At 39.0% G+C, this 17,658-nt stretch overlaps 1 protein-coding gene across 6 annotated transcripts in view; it reads left to right on the top strand.

Annotated features, from left to right (window-relative positions):
* AP2B1 (adaptor related protein complex 2 subunit beta 1) overlaps positions 1 to 17,658 on the top strand; it is a 140,236-nt gene that overhangs the window by 34,539 nt on the left and 88,039 nt on the right. For all 6 annotated transcript variants that reach the window (XM_015119084.3, XM_077970803.1, XM_015119083.3 and 3 more), the window contains exons 6-11: positions 2,375 to 2,565; positions 4,603 to 4,824; positions 5,361 to 5,481; positions 5,607 to 5,702; positions 12,449 to 12,564; positions 15,399 to 15,564. In XM_015119084.3, the coding sequence (XP_014974570.1) occupies positions 2,375 to 2,565; positions 4,603 to 4,824; positions 5,361 to 5,481; positions 5,607 to 5,702; positions 12,449 to 12,564; positions 15,399 to 15,564 (912 nt within the window). The remainder of the gene's footprint in view (positions 1 to 2,374; positions 2,566 to 4,602; positions 4,825 to 5,360; positions 5,482 to 5,606; positions 5,703 to 12,448; positions 12,565 to 15,398; positions 15,565 to 17,658) is intronic.

Consider the following 17,658-nt stretch of genomic DNA (forward strand, 5'->3'; position numbering starts at 1 on the left):
CTCTTTATGGCTTTTCTCATGCTTGATAATAGAGTTAGCAAACAAAAATTAAGTCAGGAAGGAGCCTCACACATGTTACCATCCAGTAGGCGGGCTAGATGAGTTTTCCTGATTTGTTTTAACAAGAATAAAATAGTGTATCTGTAACCATATTTACCAAGTGAGTCTTTGATTTTTCATCTTAGCATCTTTGTTCTGATCACCAAAGTATAGCTTGAGATTATTGCACTTGTGGCATCGTTATCCTTTACATAATAATGGATATTATTGTAAGTATATTTGTTAAATAAATCACATTCTCTAGACATTTATCTTCCAGATAAAATCATATGCTGGGATAATCTGAAGATTACACAGATAATGTGAATACTAAAATCAATCGCTAGATTGTAGTCATTATGTTTCTTCCCTTGCTAACAAAATGATAATCATACAATTCTTCATTTCTCAAGGTTTTATTAAGGGACTTCAGGAAGAACTAACTGGTTTTACATTTTTGAGAATCTTTCCAATATATATAATTGCTGAAGCTGTCTCCTATCATGTCTCATTCATACTTGGAGAATATTTATTTATTTATTTTATTTTTGAGATGGAGTCTCGCTCTGTCGCCCTAGCTGGAGTGCAGTGGCATGATCTTCACTCACTGCAACCTTCACCTCCCAGGTTCAAACAATTCTCCTGCCTGAGCCTCCTGAGTAGCTGGAATTACAGGCACACACCACCATGCCCGGCTAATTTTTTGTATTTTTAGTAGAGACAAGGTTTCACCATGTTGGCCAGGCTGGTCTCGAACTCCTAACCTAAGTGATCCACCCACCTCAGCCTTCCAAAGTGTTGGGATTACAGGCGTGAGCCACCACACCCAGCCAACTTATACTTGGAGAGTATTTATATTCAGCCTCACTTTGCTAATCTTTAGTCAGCAACTGGGAGCCTCACTGCAAAATATGGTCTTAAGTTTACTTGTATAGGGCCACAATATATAGTATTTTGTATGTATGCATGGTTTTTTTTTTTTTAGTATGTTTGCAACTTTTAAATGATTTTAGATGTTCTTCCGTTGTAGATTTCTTAGAATTAATTTGTAATTTTGATAAAGTGTTGACTTTTCTTCCTGCAGCTAAATGGATTCCCAGATCTGTGAGTCAGGATACAAGTGTACTTTCTAGTGTAAGGTAGCAATTTTTCAGCCGGGCACGGTGGCTCACGCCTGTAATCCCATCACTTTGGGAGTCTGAGGCGGGCAGATCACCTAGGGTCAGGGGTTCAAGACCAGCCTGGCCAACATGGCAAAACCCCATTTCTACTAAAAATACAATAATTAGCTGGGCATGGTGGCGTGCACCTGTCGTCCCAGCTACTTGGGAGGCTGAGGTGGGAAAATCCCTTAAACCCAGTAGACGGAGGTTACGGTGAGCCGAGATACACCATCACACTTCAACCTGAGCAACAGAGCAAAACTGTCTCAAAAAAAAAAAAACAGGGTAGCAATTTTTCATTTACCCTACCCAGAAAGAAGGATACATTTGAAATACTGTATTTCATTGAATCTTTAATGCCACTGATTATAAGATGTATTATTATTTTCTGTATTACTAAGAAAGAAAAATGCTTCCTATTGAACTGACAGGCCATTGATTATAAAATGCAACCCAGTTTCAAAGATGTTAATGTGAAAAACTATAGCTTACACTTGATGAATTATGGTAATATAACCAACCACCTTAAATTTACATAAGACTTTGTAGAAAGCACTTATACATATGTCATCTGGTTTTATCCTCAAACTGAAACTAATCTGTGAGGTGGACTAAATTATCTCATTTTCAGATGGAAGAACTGAGTTTCACAGAGATTACATATTCTCTCAGCATTGTATACTAGTGAACTAGGGTCTCAGGCCCACATATTCTTACTCTAAGACTTGTGGCATGATTGATGGTGTCACCTCCCCCAAACCCATACAGCTACACAACTATACAATTATTTGGCCTAAATTTTTCTCTCTGTTGCCTAATGTACGTATTTCATATTTAGACTTCGCCCTTTTTCATATGCTGTTCACATGTCTTGATTTTGAAAGTTTTGAGTGCCGTTAACATGGTTAATGTATGTTTTACTATTAAATAATGTGTGACTCTGCTAATATATGAATTGTTTTAATTCAGGGTTGCCTTACCACTATATATAATATCATTGGTGATTTAATATATGTTTTGAAGTGGTTTATTTGTTTCTATCTGACTAGGTAAAATGTTCAGGAATGGTTATGAATTGAGATCCGTGAAGTGATCCAGAGAAGGCTGATTAAGTGTTTGTCTGTAGCTGTACTGTTCTTGGTGAATCAAGGTCATATCCCCTTCTTTTCCAGGTGGTGGCTAATGCCGTAGCAGCATTATCTGAAATCAGTGAGTCTCACCCAAACAGCAACTTACTTGATCTGAACCCGCAGAACATTAATAAGCTGCTGACAGCCCTAAATGAGTGCACTGAATGGGGCCAGATTTTCATCCTGGACTGCCTGTCTAATTACAACCCTAAAGATGATCGGGAGGCTCAGAGGTCAGTCTGTTTTCCTGGCTACTTTCTGATAGTCTTGCCTGATTCTGTAAGTTCTAGAGTCTGGTATTAGAATAAATCAGTTGAGGAAGGTCAGTGGCTTCTAGGGTAGATGTTGCTATCTCCAAGGTATTTTCTCATTGGATTTAGGAATATTTTAGGTGGTGGAATAAACTATGCAAAACTGTTTCTAAGAAATGTATGTTTTTCATACAGTTACTTCTGCTAAAATCTTTCTTATTGTCTTACATCTCCCATGCAACAGCTCTTGGCCATTTGGCCAGCAAAGATTATTGAGTATCTCTCTTTGGAGTGACAGATTTTTCATTCTATTAGATACATAGAAAGTAGCTTCATATTAGTTATCGAGCTGACCTGTATGTATAATTCAGTATGAGAGAGAGTATGTTAAAGTCAGCAAAATATATCCTGCTTTCCATTAGATATGGAAACCATGTCAGTCTGAATTTGAAGATTTTAGAAGGCACACCTAGATTGTTCTGCTCAGCCTGTTACCATGTAATGTTGCAAATTTTCTTTAGTTATTAGAAATTGACTACTAAATTTCATCTACACATACATACATTTTAGTTTACAAAGTTGGAATTATCTCTAATTTTTATTGAGCATTTTGTATATGCAGGCACTGTACTAGGCAAAGTACTTCTGAAGAAATGTTGACTCTTCATTAAAGTTGGTATATTTTAATTATGGTAGATAAGAACTGGTCTGGCTGAAGCTGATTTCCAAGCTACTAGAATGTAAGTGATCTTCACTTATCTGGGAAATAGTCCCTCTAGACTGAACTAAAGCTCACTCTGATAGTTTCTTTCCATCATTGAAAGTACAAATACAGTCTGGAAATTACTGAGAATTACTGTTTTCTTCTGTTGGCCATTGACATCACATTCATTCATTCACTCAGCAAATATTTATTAAGCGCATACTATGTGCTAGGCAGTGTTCCTAGGCCCTGAGGATACAACAGTGAACAAAGTCATGGCCCTCTGGGATCACTTATTTGAAGGTTGGGGGTAGGAATATATAACATGTATAGATAGTATAATATATCATATGTATAGATAGTTTAATATGTAATATGTGAGATGGTGATAAGTACTAACAAGAAAGTAAAGTAGAGAGTGCCGTTATCTAAGAAATCTAAGAAATGCTGGACATTTGGGGGTGGGGGGTTGTATTTTATTTTTAAAAGATGGCCAGGGAAGGCCTCACTGAGAAGGTGGCATTTGTATAAAGACCCAAAGGAAGTCAGGAATAGGAGGAAGAGAGAAACACCGCCTATTTATCTTGTTTCTTTAATACAGTAAGTTAGCTACTCATGTTGCCCAAGCTATCAAAATTGGATTAATTTCTAAAGAACCCTCAACAGATAATTAAATATCTACCATTTTATGAGGCATGTAAGTGTAGGTGGCAGGGGCTGGGAGAGCAGGGAGATGGGAAAATATAGTAGTGGTGTCCTGCTATTTAAAAAACAAACCCTTTTCAGAGAGTCCCTTATTCTCATTATCCTCAAGACAGGAGATTGGATTGTTTTCCCTACCAACCTGCCTCCTTCTGTATCTTACAATGAAATCTTCAGCCATAACTGGGTTGCTGGCACTTCCTATGAAATAACTCTCAGAATGCTTAATTTGACTTCCTATAGGTTGAGTAGAAATGGGCTGAGAGGCAGGGAGCCCTAACATAATATGGGGAGACAAAGAGGACTATAAAACAAGAAGGTAAATGGTGTGAGCTCAAGCGTCTTGGGTAATGCTAGTTTCTTTCCAGTTTGAACATCCCTTATTGCTGGTTTTCTGAAGTCTTCTGATGTCCCTGCTCTGCCTGTAGTTTGCTGAGAATGAGGCTTCTGCATTGTCGGATCCCAGTTTTACCTAAGCATAGAGCTTTGACTTTTCTAACTAATTCTTGAATTTTTTGATACTTGGGCCATTAGACTCTGACATATTACCTTATAGAATGAATTCAGCAAAGAAATTATAATTCATGATACTAATTTTCATTCTTTGCCCTCAGCATATGTGAGCGGGTAACTCCCCGGCTATCCCATGCCAACTCAGCAGTGGTGCTTTCAGCAGTAAAAGTCCTAATGAAGTTTCTAGAATTGTTACCTAAGGATTCTGACTACTACAATATGCTGCTGAAGAAATTAGCCCCTCCACTTGTCACTTTGCTGTCTGGGGAGCCAGAAGTGCAGTATGTCGCCCTGAGGAACATCAACTTAATTGTCCAGAAAAGGTTGGAAAATAGTGAAGTGTTGATTAAAGTCTTTGTGATTTTGCATTAAGCTTAATAATGTTAATGTTAATTAGGCTAGTGTTAATCTCTTTTTAATATATGGAAATGAAAATGTTATATGGCAGAACAACTTGCTTGCCTAGCACCAGGAGGCTAACAGTTGATATCACAGTATTTCTATAATAAATGCCATGTGTTGCTGCACAGTCCAGTTTGTTTTCTGAAGGGTCTCTTTCTGATACACTGTCTAGTGCCTGGTTGATATGGTTCACGTTGTAGTTTAGAGCCAGATTGTTGTTCTTTTAGCAGTACTTCATGGAAACGTGTGCCCTGATGCTTAAAAAGGATAAAAATAATCTGCCAAGTGGAACTGATAAGAATAGAGGCATATAGAGGAAGTTTATGCATTTTTTTTTTTTTTTCCTGAGTGGAGCGAGAGGAGAGCAGAGAGGCACAGATTAGGTATTAATACAGTCTCAGAAGGGTGTATCAGTATATGCCTTCACCTTCCTTTCTTCTGTTTCTGTGTACCCTAGGCCTGAAATCTTGAAGCAGGAAATCAAAGTCTTCTTTGTGAAGTACAATGATCCCATCTATGTTAAACTAGAGAAGTTGGACATCATGATTCGTTTGGCATCTCAAGCCAACATTGCTCAGGTCAGACTTTATGCAGACTCAAGTTGATAATGATTTAGCTCTTAAGGTCTGGCCTTTAAAGAAGCTAGGCTGTGAGATTGCTATTTGAGAATCCTTAATGATTAACCACTTCCTCCATTTAACAGGTTCTGGCAGAACTGAAGGAATATGCCACAGAGGTAGATGTTGACTTTGTTCGAAAAGCTGTGCGGGCCATTGGACGGTGTGCCATCAAGGTGGAGGCAAGTGTCTGATGGTAGTTAGGATCATGTATTGGGGATTCTGAGAGTTCTCTTCACTTTTTTCTTTAAAATAATTTTTAAATTTATCAAACTAATAAAGCACACCATTTAAATGTTAAATAATTTTTGATGGAAAGCAGCTGTCTCTGGTCCCTCCCTTCCCTACCTAGACTCTCTTCTCAGAGGGAATAATTTTTTTTTTTTTTTTTTTTTTTTTGAGACGGAGTCTCGCTGTGTCGCCCAGGCTGGAGTGCAGTGGTGCGATCTCGGCTCACTGCAAGCTCCGCCTCCCGGGTTCACGCCATTCTCCTGCCTCAGCCTCCCGAGTAGCTGGAACTACAGGCGCCCACCACTACGCCTGGCTAATTTTTTGTATTTTTAGTAGAGACAGGGTTTCACTATATTAGCCAGGATGGTCTTGATCTCCTGACCTCGTGATCCGCCCGTCTCGGCCTCCCAAAGTGCTGGGATTACAGGCCTGAGCCACCATGCCCAGCCTAACCAGTACTTTATAGCAACAAAAGGAGGCAGATGTGTGTCAGAGGATCTTCTATGAAATACCTGCTACTAATTGGCCTTCTTTGTTTTTTTCAATTTAGTGCTGCTTTATGTAGTTTCTGTTGATAAATCATTTAGTAGACTGGCTATTACAGCAAGAAGTTAGCTGATCCTGGGTTCTATTCCTGGTTCTGCTAGCTCACTTGATTCAGATGTTTAATATGTTTGTTTCTCTTCATTGGAGAAATGGGAAGGTCTTTTTATTGGATCTTGATACGTTACATCTTTTTTATTACCACTATCACCACACATCACAACTTGTTTTTCTTTTCTTTTTACATTAACATATCTTACTAGCCGTGTACTTAGTATTAATATAGATAATTTTCAGAGAGATTTTGGTAGCCTAAGAGTAAGGTGGTTTTGTTCTCTTCACTAGTGTACATAGCCATCTCTTCTGTGAGACTGCCATTGTCTTATGACCTCTCTGACAAAGCTATAAACAGTAATACAAAAATTATATCTTATTCTGAAGTTAAGAGACTTTCTAGCCCTGGAATTACTAGAAAGTGTTCTCAAAGCATCTAGATTCCTCAAGACTGTTAGTCATGTATTGTGACTAATGGAAAGGTTCTCCATAGTCTTCTGGAAAAGACTTCTGATGACTTTCACTTCTTCCTTTGACTGAGCGTGCTTTGGTGGGAGTATGACAGGATGTGAGGAATGAGCTTTCTCAGGACACTTAAGGTCACCCTTCAGGAATCCTGTCTTATCTAGTGCTCTCATCTCAGATTACCCGGATTTACCTTAGAACTTTTCCTATAACTGTTTCAGCCATGAAGGTTTTCAGTTTGGTTTCAGTTTGACAGAGTTGCCAAGCCAAACAGTTAATTGGGCCAGGAGAGGCCATGATTGCCGGTTTGCACTGACTCATCCATGGGACAAGAATCAGCAGCATAAGAATTGTAATGAACTTTCTGTATAGCTTTGGGAAGCAACAAGCTGTTGAGCAAATAAATAGCACTGAAAAAGCAATCCTATAGTACTATTTTTTGTTCAGTAACTTTTGCCTATTTCTTTCAGGGGTAAACATACTCCTGGTCCTTTTCAGTTTTAAAAAGGGTAGAGGTAAAGGCATTAGGTTAAGAGCAGGAGTTCTTCACTTCCTAGTCTTCTGTTTTTTTTGTGGTTACTATTTCTAATTTTTATATATTAGAATAAAATACTGGTTTGTGTGTCATTCTTAAAGACAAAAAATATATTTTTCCTATTAGGAAAACCATATTTGTTTACTATATAAAATTATAGAACAAGTTAAACAAAAAATAGAGTACCCCACCTCCCATGTCTTCTGTTTCACCTTCTCAGATATGCAGTGGACGTGATCTGGTAGACGTCATTTTATATCCTTGTTTATATAGTATTCTATACAAAGATGTATTTTTTAATAAAAATGAAATCATTCCACAAATGCTATTTATTTACTTTGTTTTATACTCTACTTTTTTTTTTTTTTTTTTGGCATGCTCTATCATGGACATTGATCCAAGTTATAAAGAAAAATTTATGTCATCTTTAGTTTCTATAGACATAATGTGTGATTACTTGATAACTTACTGAATTTGTAACTTTATCCGTTATTATAGGACCTTAAAGTTGTTTCTACTCTTTTTCCAAATGTTGGTATAAGGAGTATCCTTGCAGCTAAATCTTTGAACTCTAGTTGAAGTGAATGTTTTTTCATAACAGTTATGCTTATTAGCCATTTGGGACTTGCTCACTCATGTCCTGTGCACCTTTTTCCGATATGTTATCTTTTCCACATTGTTGTTTTAAAGTCTTTTGTAATTGGGATGTTAACCCTTCTTTTAGTTAGCATTTGTTTTCTCAGTTTGTTGTCCTTTAGATTTCTTTTGCTCTCTTGATTCACAGAAGTTTAGATTTTTGTATCAGCTTTTCTCAGTCAGTTTTTTTCCTCAGTGGCACACTTAGAAAATTGTGCTTCACCTAAAGTTATATAAAATTCACCTTTTTTTTTTTTTTACTTCTATGGCAGTGATTTTGTCTTATATGTTTTTTGGGGGGTAGATGGGGAAATGGAGTCTTGACTTGTTGCCCAAGCTGGAGTGCAGTGGCGCAATCTGAGCTCACTACAACCTCCGCCTCCCGGATTCAAACGATTCTCCTGCCTCAGCCTTCCCAGTAGCTGGGATTACAGGCATGCGCCACCATGCCTGGCTAATTTTTGTATTTTTAGTAGAAACAGGGTTTCACCATGTTGGCTATGCTGGTCTCAAACTCCTGACCTCACATGATCCACCCGCCTTGGCCTTCCAAAATGCTAGGATTATAGGTGTGAGCCACTGGGCCCAGCCCTTGTTTTATATGTTTAAGGGTAATTTTAATCAACTGGGAAATAATTTTAGTGAAAGATATGAGTAGAGTGGATCAAACACCAGAACACATTGTTCTTTCCTTACTGTTACGAAATGTTGTCTTTATCATATATTGAATTTTGGATGTGTATTTCTGTTTCTGGACTTTTTGTATATACAATGATTGGATGTTTACTTGTGTTCCTCTGCCATACTGCTTTAACGGTAGTTTTTTTTAAATCAAAAGCAGTATGATTGAGATGATAATTTTTTTTGAAAATTAATATCCCTGACATAAATGTTTTTCAAATGTTATACATCATGAAGAACATCCTTTTATTTGTATTCATTTTAATGATAATACTAAGGATTTACTAAATATGAACTTTATATCAAACACTGTGCTAAGCACTTACTTGTATTACTAATTTATGGTAATTCAATGCTTACAGTGGCCCATATTCTACATACTACATAATTTATTAATATAACAATTATAATATTAATAAATATAGCATATTTAAATTTTTCCAACTGTTTTGCTGTTGCAATAACAGCAAAGGAGTTAGTAGCTGAAAATGAATAAAATAGAAAACATAAATAGAATCAGAAGAAGGACGAAACTACATAAAAGACTGCAGAATCGGCCGGACGCGGTGGCTAACACCTGTAATCCCAGCACTTTGGGAGGCCGAGGTGGGCGGATCACGAGGTCAGGAGATTGAGACTATCTGGTCAACGTGATGAAACCCTGTCTGTACTAAAAATACAAAAATTAGCTTGGCTTGGTGGCCCATACTTGTAATCCCAGCTACTCAGGAGGCTGAGACAGAATCGCTTGAACCAGGAAGTCGGAGGTTGCAGTGAGCTGAGATTGCGCCACCGCACTCAGCCTGGTGACAGAGCGAGACTGTCTCAAAAAAAAAAAAAAAAAAAAAAAAAAAGGCTGCAGAATCATTTCATGGTACAACAGAACCATCCTATATATAACTTCATATAAATGATCTCAAGGTGTAATTTTATTTTTATTAAATTGCTTGTAGTGGTTTCGATTGTTATAGTACTTCTAAAGATTTTATTACAGAAATTTTCAGGTATACAATAAAGTAAAACTGAATAATGAGATCTTGTGTAGTCATCACCCATCTTGAACAAATACTGATGTTACTGTTTCTGTTTTATCTTCTCCCTCTTCCTCTTCCTTCAGGTGGGTGGGATGCTAATACAAGTCCCATATATCATCTTACTCAAGTAGTCCAGTGTGTATATCTAAGAGACAAGATACTTTAAAAAATATATTATCACATTACCATGCCCAGCAACTAACAATAATTATTAATTTTATTGAATACTCAGTCCGTGTTCAATTGTCCCTAATTATGTAAAAACGTCTTTTTTACAATTTGTTTGTGCAAATGAAAATCTAAATACGGTCTAGGCTAGGCGCAGTGGCTCACACCTGTAACACTAGCACTTTGGGAGGCCGAGGTGGGCGGATGGATCACTTGAGGCCAGGAGTTCGAGACCAGCCTGGCCAACACAGTGAAACGCTGTCTCTACTAAAAATACAAAAATTAGCCGGGCGTGGTGGTGCACGCCTGTAATCCCAGCTACTTGGGAGGCTGAGGCAGGAGAAACACTTGAACCTGGGAGACAGAGGTTGCAGTGAGCCAAGATCATGCCACTGCATTCCAGCCTGGGCAACAGAGTGAGACCGTATCTCAGGTCTGCACATTGCATTTGAATAATATGTCTCTTAAGCCTTTTTACTTACTTATTTTGGTGCCAGATATTGAAGGAACTGGGTCATTAGGCTTATAGAATTTCCCAGAGTCTGGATTTGGCTGGTTGTATCTTAGTGATGCTATTCTATCTATTCCTCCATCCTCTTTAGATAATTAAATCTGGAGGCTTGGTAATTTTCTTGTTCAGAATTTTTAGCAAGAATACCTATTAGGTGATTCGCTGTACTTCCTGTTATATCTTATCAGGAGGCATATAATGGGGTGACCCATTATAGTACATTGTAATATATGACAGGCTGGTCCTTGACTTTTAGGATCTCTGTTCTGGTATCTCTCTCTTTAAAAAATGATCACTTATAGTTTCTGTACATTTGTTTTTTCACTTGTGTTCTCTCATATTATCTTCATTAATAAAAGATTAACAGATAAAACTCCATTTTATAGATTAATTGTAGGCTATGGAAAATTGTTGTTTATCTAATGCCATAGACTTTTAAGTTTCATAGCCCCAAAATTGGTAAATTGTCGAGTACTACAGTACTTTGGAGTTTTTTGGATCACGCGTAACTTTGAAAATGTAATGGAAGTTGTAGACCCACTCACTGGAAAATATGCTTGACAGCTCCTACAAAATTGGGCGATTTCATTTCAATAGGTTTAAAGACACCCTCTACTATCTCCACTCATCCATGAACTTCAGTTAAAGACCTCCTACTTTGGCTTATTCTTTAATTCTTATTCTTTCCTCCTATGATGGCTTATTCTTCTTATTTCTATCTCCTGGCTGTCCAAGATGGGTGTGTGTGTTTCTCTGTTTCTGGACTTTTTGTATATACAGTGATTGGATGTCACTCCTACTCCTCTGCCATACTACTGTCATGGTAGTTTTTTTTGGTGGGGTTGGGGGCGTAGTCTCGCTCTGTCAGCCAGGCTGTAGTGCAGTGGCACGATCTCAGCTCACTGCAACCTCTGTCTCCCGGGCTCGAGCAGTTCTTCTGCCTCAGCATCCCAAGTAGCTGGGATTACAGGAATGTGTGACCACGCCTGGCTAATTTTTGTAATTTTAGTAGAGATGGGGTTTCACCATGTTGGCCAAGCTGGTCTGGAACTCCTGACTTCAGGTAATGCACCCACCTCTCGCCCTGCAAAGTGCTGGGATTACAGGCATGAGCCACTGCACCTGGCTATAATGGTAGTTTTTTTTGTTGTTGTTATTGTTTTTGAGACAGAGTCTCGCTCTGTCAACCAGGCTGGAGTGCAGTGGTGCGATCTCGGCTGACTGCAACCCCTGCCTCCTGGATTCAAGCAGTTTTCTACTTCAGCCTCCCAAGTAGCTGGGATTACAAGCGCCTGCCACCACACCTGGCTAATTTGTGTATTTTTAGTAGAGACAGGGTTTCACCATCTTGGCCAGGCTGGTCTTGAACTCCTGACCTCGTGATCCAGCTACCTGAGCCTCCCAAAGTGCTAGTGATGGGATTACAGGCATGAGCCACAGCACCTGGCCTTTGTTTGTTTGTTTTGAGATGGAATTTCGCTCTTGTTGCCCAGGCTGGAGTATAATGGCTCGATCTTGGCTCACTGCAACCTCCGCCTCCCAGGTGCAAGCAATTCTCCTGTCTCAGCCTCCCAAGTAGCTTGGACTACAGGCATGCGCCATCATGCCTGGCTAATTTTTTTGTATTTAGTAGAGACAGGGTTTCACCATGTTAGTCAGGCTGGTCGCAAACTCCTGACCGCAGGTGATCCACCCGCCTCGACCTTCCAAAATGCTGGGATTACAGGCATGCGCCATGCCACCAGGCCTTGGCAGTATGGTTGAGATGATAATTTCCTTTGAAAATTAATATCCCTGACATAAATGTTTTTCAAATGTTTATACATCATGAGGAATATCCTTTTGTTTGTATTCAAAGGATTCATTTGAACTGATTCATCTATCCGTTCAAATAATGAATGAAACTGCATCATATAGCTTGGTATCTAGCCTCTAGTGTAGCTTGGTCCAATTAAGTGCCTGATCTTTTAGTTTAGTTTAGTTGATGCACCTGCATGTTTCAAAATTTTTATGTTGAGGTGGTGTTATCGCATAGATCATCTGACTTCTCATTTTTTGTATTCTTCCCAGCAATCTGCAGAGCGCTGTGTAAGCACATTGCTTGATCTAATCCAGACCAAAGTGAATTATGTGGTCCAAGAAGCAATTGTTGTCATCAGGGACATCTTCCGCAAATACCCCAACAAGTATGTCCAAATACTTTTAGCCCTGTTTCTCAAATTACTTAGAAAATGTTTAAGTAAGGCACTTTGAAATTGCCTAGGTAAGAATTACTCTTTTGAATGTTCCTGGTTATAATAGGATACTTTATTAAAAATTGGAAACATGAAATGGTTAGTACAGGGATTAAAACCTGAGTTTTCACTTTGCTTGCTTTCTTTAGGAAGAATTGAAACTCTGTCTGAGTATGCATTGTCTATTGACATATTTTAAAGTTAACCAGATTCTTTGATGGCAAAGTTACTGTTAAATAGGATATCTATATTCTAGGTTGTTTAGGCATACTCTCAGTTTATACTTGTTATCCAGACATAATTAATGATTGTGTACCTTTTCTTCTCAGAAATGTATAAGTTTGGATGATATATAGCACCCTACCATAAAAGCCAGGAAGGTAACAGCTCTGCTATTCACTTTGCATGTTACCTACTACATTGTAGAGAATTACAGAACATATAACAGATTATCAGTCTCATGCCTTTTCTGAAGTATTTTAGTTACTGTCATACAGATATTTAAAATAATCTACATTTTCACTTCACAAGTTTTTCAGATTGAGGCCTCTTAGTATATGCAGCAAAAAATACTTTTTTAGATTTGATTTTTGAAAACAAGTAATTAAGGAACCTGAAAATGAAATAAGAGCAGGTTTTGTAAGCATCTTAAATCTCATTTTGCCTTATACTCATAGAGATACCTTGTGCTAAAGTTTCTGATTGTCTTTTTTTTTTGAGACAAGAGTCTCACTCTATTGCCCAGGTGAGTGCAGTGGTGTGATCTCGACTCACTGCAACTTCCACCTCCTAGGTTCAAGTGATTCTTCTGCCTCAGCCTCCCAAGTAGCTGTGATTACAGGTGCATGCCACCATGTCCGGCTCATTTTTGTATTTTTAGTAGATACAGGCTAGTCTCGAACTCCTGAGCTCAGGTGATCCATCCACCTCGGCCTCCCAAAGTGCTGGGATTACAGGTGTGAGCCACCATGCCCGGCCCGCTTCTGATTGTCTTTAAAGATAATGTTAAATGAAACAGCTTGTAGTAATTTAGCTTAGTGGTGGGCTCAAGAATTAGTAGATATATTTTGGCAAGGTAGTGGTTTATTAAGCATTGTGTATATTTTTAAAAATTTTAGAAATAGTTCTTTTGGAAAGAGAACCACGTACTTTTTGACTCCCAATAAAGAAGAGGGTCAGTCTCTAAACTTTTTTTTTTTTTTTTTTTGAGACAGAGTCTCACTCTGTCACTCAGGGTGGAGTGCAGTAGCGTGTTCTCAGCTCACTGCAACCTCTGCCTCCCGAGTTCAAAGATTCTCCTGCCTCAGTCTCCCGAGTAGCTGGATTTACAGGTGCCTGCCACCACACCCGGCTAATTTTTGTATTTCTAGTAGAGACAGGGTTTCACCATATTGGCCAGGCTGGTCTCCAACTCCTGACCTCAAGTGATCCACCCACCTCGGCCTCCCAAAGTGCTAGGATTATGGACGTGAGCCACCATGCCCTGCCTAAACTTTTTTTAATTAACTTTTGTTTGTTTGTTTTCAAACAGGATCTCACTGTGTTGCCCAGGCTGGACACAGACTCCTGGGCTTACGTGATCCTGTTGCCTCAGCCTCTCTAGTAGCTAGGATTACAGGCCTGTGCCACTGTGCCTGACATTTAAACTTATTGATTGAGGGTGAAGATGTGTATCTGAATGTGATTGGTGGGGAAATGTGTCCATTTCTGGTTTATGGTTAATAAGGAGTTAGGATGGTTTACTTTTAAGAAAGCAATCAAGAGCCTGGTTTAATCAGTAGAAGTAGGCAGATACTTAGTTAAGTGTACTATTTAGTTGTCCGCATCTAATTTATTATACAGAGTCATTCTAATGGTTAAAACTACATTAGCCAAGGAGATGGATTCAACATGGTAAGCCTGAGAGAGCAATAGATACGTAAAAATAAGTATTTGAATTACTTCTTTCTTTGGAGAAATAAGTCATTAGTACAGGTACCTTTAGAAGAACTAACATAAAGAAAGATCTCTTTTATAAAAAGGAGAGATAAGTGGATTAAGGGACAGATTGACCATTTCTCGTCTGGATACCGTTGTTGTCTAACTTCATTTTGCCTAAAAATAAAGTGGAATTTCTATTCCTCTCTACCGTGAAGGCAAAATGGAACAATAGGAAAATTTTCTAATCTACATATATGAAAGATTGTTACAAATACAAGGTAGTGGTATTATCTTACACCACGGGTTAATTTTTCCTTGTAAAAAGAACAGATGGCAGTGTGGCTCACACCTGTAATTTCATCACTTTGGGAGACCAAGGCGAGAGGATCACTTGAGGCCACAAGTTTGAGACCAGCTTGTCAACATAGCAAGACCCCCACCTCTACCAAAAAAATTTTAAAGTTAGCTGAGTGTGGTGGCACTCAATTGTAGTCCTGGCTACTCAGAAGACTCAGGAGGGAGGATCGCTTGAGCCCAGGAGTTTGAGGTTACAGTGAGCTGTGATTATGCCACTGCACTCTAGCCTGGGTGACAGAGTGAGACCCTGTCTCAAAAAACAAAACAAAAGAACATCTGATGAATTTTTATAAAGGTTTTAAGGTCTAGATCTTAAAAAATAATTGAAGGGAAATTTAAGGCATTAACATTTTCTGACTTAAAACCTGTACGTTCTCTTCACTAAAAGCTTTTACAGTTTGGTGGTTTGGTTTAGGGTTCCTTGTTTGTGGTTTTGCCTTTAGCCTTCACTTTTAAATATAGTTCTTAGTTTGGCCCTCAATAACCATAGTTCATTTTTTTCACATCAGGTATGAAAGTATCATTGCCACTCTATGTGAGAACTTAGACTCGCTGGATGAGCCAGATGCTCGAGCAGCTATGATTTGGATTGTGGGAGAATATGCTGAAAGAATTGACAATGCAGATGAGTTACTAGAAAGCTTCCTGGAGGGTTTTCACGATGAAAGCACCCAGGTAAGTTCTTGTCTCTTGTCTTTCCTAGTGGTTTTAGATGTCTTTGGGGAGATTTCAGAGAAAGCAAAGGTTATAGGCAGTTTCTTCTATGTCTATATTTATATATAGTATGTTCATTTTTCTGCCAACAGGGATGTCCCTTTTCAGTTTTACTGATTTTTTGTTTTTGTTTTTGAGACAGAGTCTCTCTCTGTTGTCCAGGCTGGAATGCAGTGGCAGAATCTTGGCTCACTGCAATCTCTGCCTCCTAGGTTCAAGCAATTCTCCTGCTTCAGCCTCCCCAGTAGCTGAGATTACAGGTGTGCACCACCACACCCGGCTAATTTTTATATTTTTAGTGGAGACAGGGTTTCGCCATGTTGGTCAGGCTGGTCTTGAACTCCTGACCTTAGGTGATCCACCCATCTCGGCCTCCCAAAGTGCTGGGATTATGGGCATGAGCCACCACGCCTGGCCAGTTTTACTGAATTTTTTTTTTTTTTTTTTTGAGACAGTTTCACTCTGTTGCCAAGGCTGTAGTGCAGTGGCAGGATCTTGGCTCACTGCAACCTCTGCCTCCTAGGTTCAAACGATTCTCCTGCCTCAGCCTCCCGAATAGCTGGGATTACAGGCATCCACCATCACTCCCGGCTAATTTATTGTATTTTTAGTAGAGACAAGGTTTCACCATGTTGGCCAGGCTGGTCTTGAACTCCTGACTTTAGGTGATCCACCCACCTCGGCCTCCCAAAGTGCTGGGATCAGAGGTGTGAGCCACCGTGCCAGTTTTACTGATTTCTAATGTTAAAAACCTACATAACTCAGACCAGTAGTTCTCAAACTTCAGTAAGCATTATTAACACCTGGAGGGCTTTTTAAAGCACATGTTGCTGAGCTTCACCCTGACAGTATCTGACTCAGTAAGTCTGAGATGTGCCTAAGTATTTGTATGTTTTACAAGGTTCAGGGTGATGCTGATGCTGCTGTTAATCCAGAACCGCACTTTGACAACCACTGGCTTAGAGCAGTAGTTACCACTACTTTTTTATTTTCTGTCACCTAAAAATGACTACACTTTTCTGTTAGTAATGGCTGTGGCTCATTACAGCAGGGATTTTTCATTTGAGGCTGTGGTGAGGTTTGAAAAGATTATCTTTGAATGAAAATTCTGAGACTGCTTCTCACTTTCCCCTACCAACATTAGAGCCACGGGACCAGGAAGCCGATAAATTATTAAGCCCTTTTTTCTTGGCATTTGTACTCAAAGCAAATAGAAAATTATACATGTAATCTACCATAGCAATTTTAATAGACCTAATTCAAGGAGTATGTACAAGTCAATAGCTTTGTGGTTTAGCATCCAACTCTTAATAGGCTGTAACCTGACATAATTCTACTGTCCTGGCTGTTGCCCCAGTATGACAGATGATTCCATAATTCCCCCCAAATTGTAGCTTTTGGTAGAAGTAAATAATGAAGGACTTGCTCAAGAGCCAATATTATCACCATCAGTATGTTAACATATACTTTAAGAAATGTAAGCCAGGCTCAGTTACTCACGCCTGTAATCCCAGCGCTTTGGAAGACTGATGCAGGAGAATTGCTTCCAGCCAGGAGTATGAGACCAGCCCTGGCAACATGGCAAGACTACCTCTCTACAAACAATACAAAAACAAAAACAAAATTAGATGTAGTGGCTTGCACCTGTAGTCCTAGCTACTTGGGAAGCTGAGGCAGGAGGATTGCTTGAGTCCAAGAGTTTGAGGCTACAATGAGCTATGAATGTGCAGCCTGGGCAGTAGAGGGAGACCTTGTCTCAAAATAATAATAGTAATAATAATAAACACAGGTAACTATCTGGCTTAGAAACAAGCAATATTTTGTGCCAAAAATGCATTTTGAGGATAAAAGGATAGAGTTTTCAGTTGAATACCTTTGTATTTCCCACGAATACTTTTGACTGCTCTTGTTGATATTGAGTTTCAGCCTTTTGTCTCTTAACCAAAATCAGAAAGGCTCCATGGTAATTCATAGTTGGGGAAACACCACTTTGGAGATGATGGCAGGGAATAATGCCAGTGCCGTTCTTTCACTGTATCACAAATTATGTCTGTT

The sequence above is a fragment of the Macaca mulatta genome, chromosome 16 (genome assembly GCF_049350105.2).
Source record: "Macaca mulatta isolate MMU2019108-1 chromosome 16, T2T-MMU8v2.0, whole genome shotgun sequence".
Lineage (NCBI taxonomy): Eukaryota > Metazoa > Chordata > Mammalia > Primates > Cercopithecidae > Macaca > Macaca mulatta.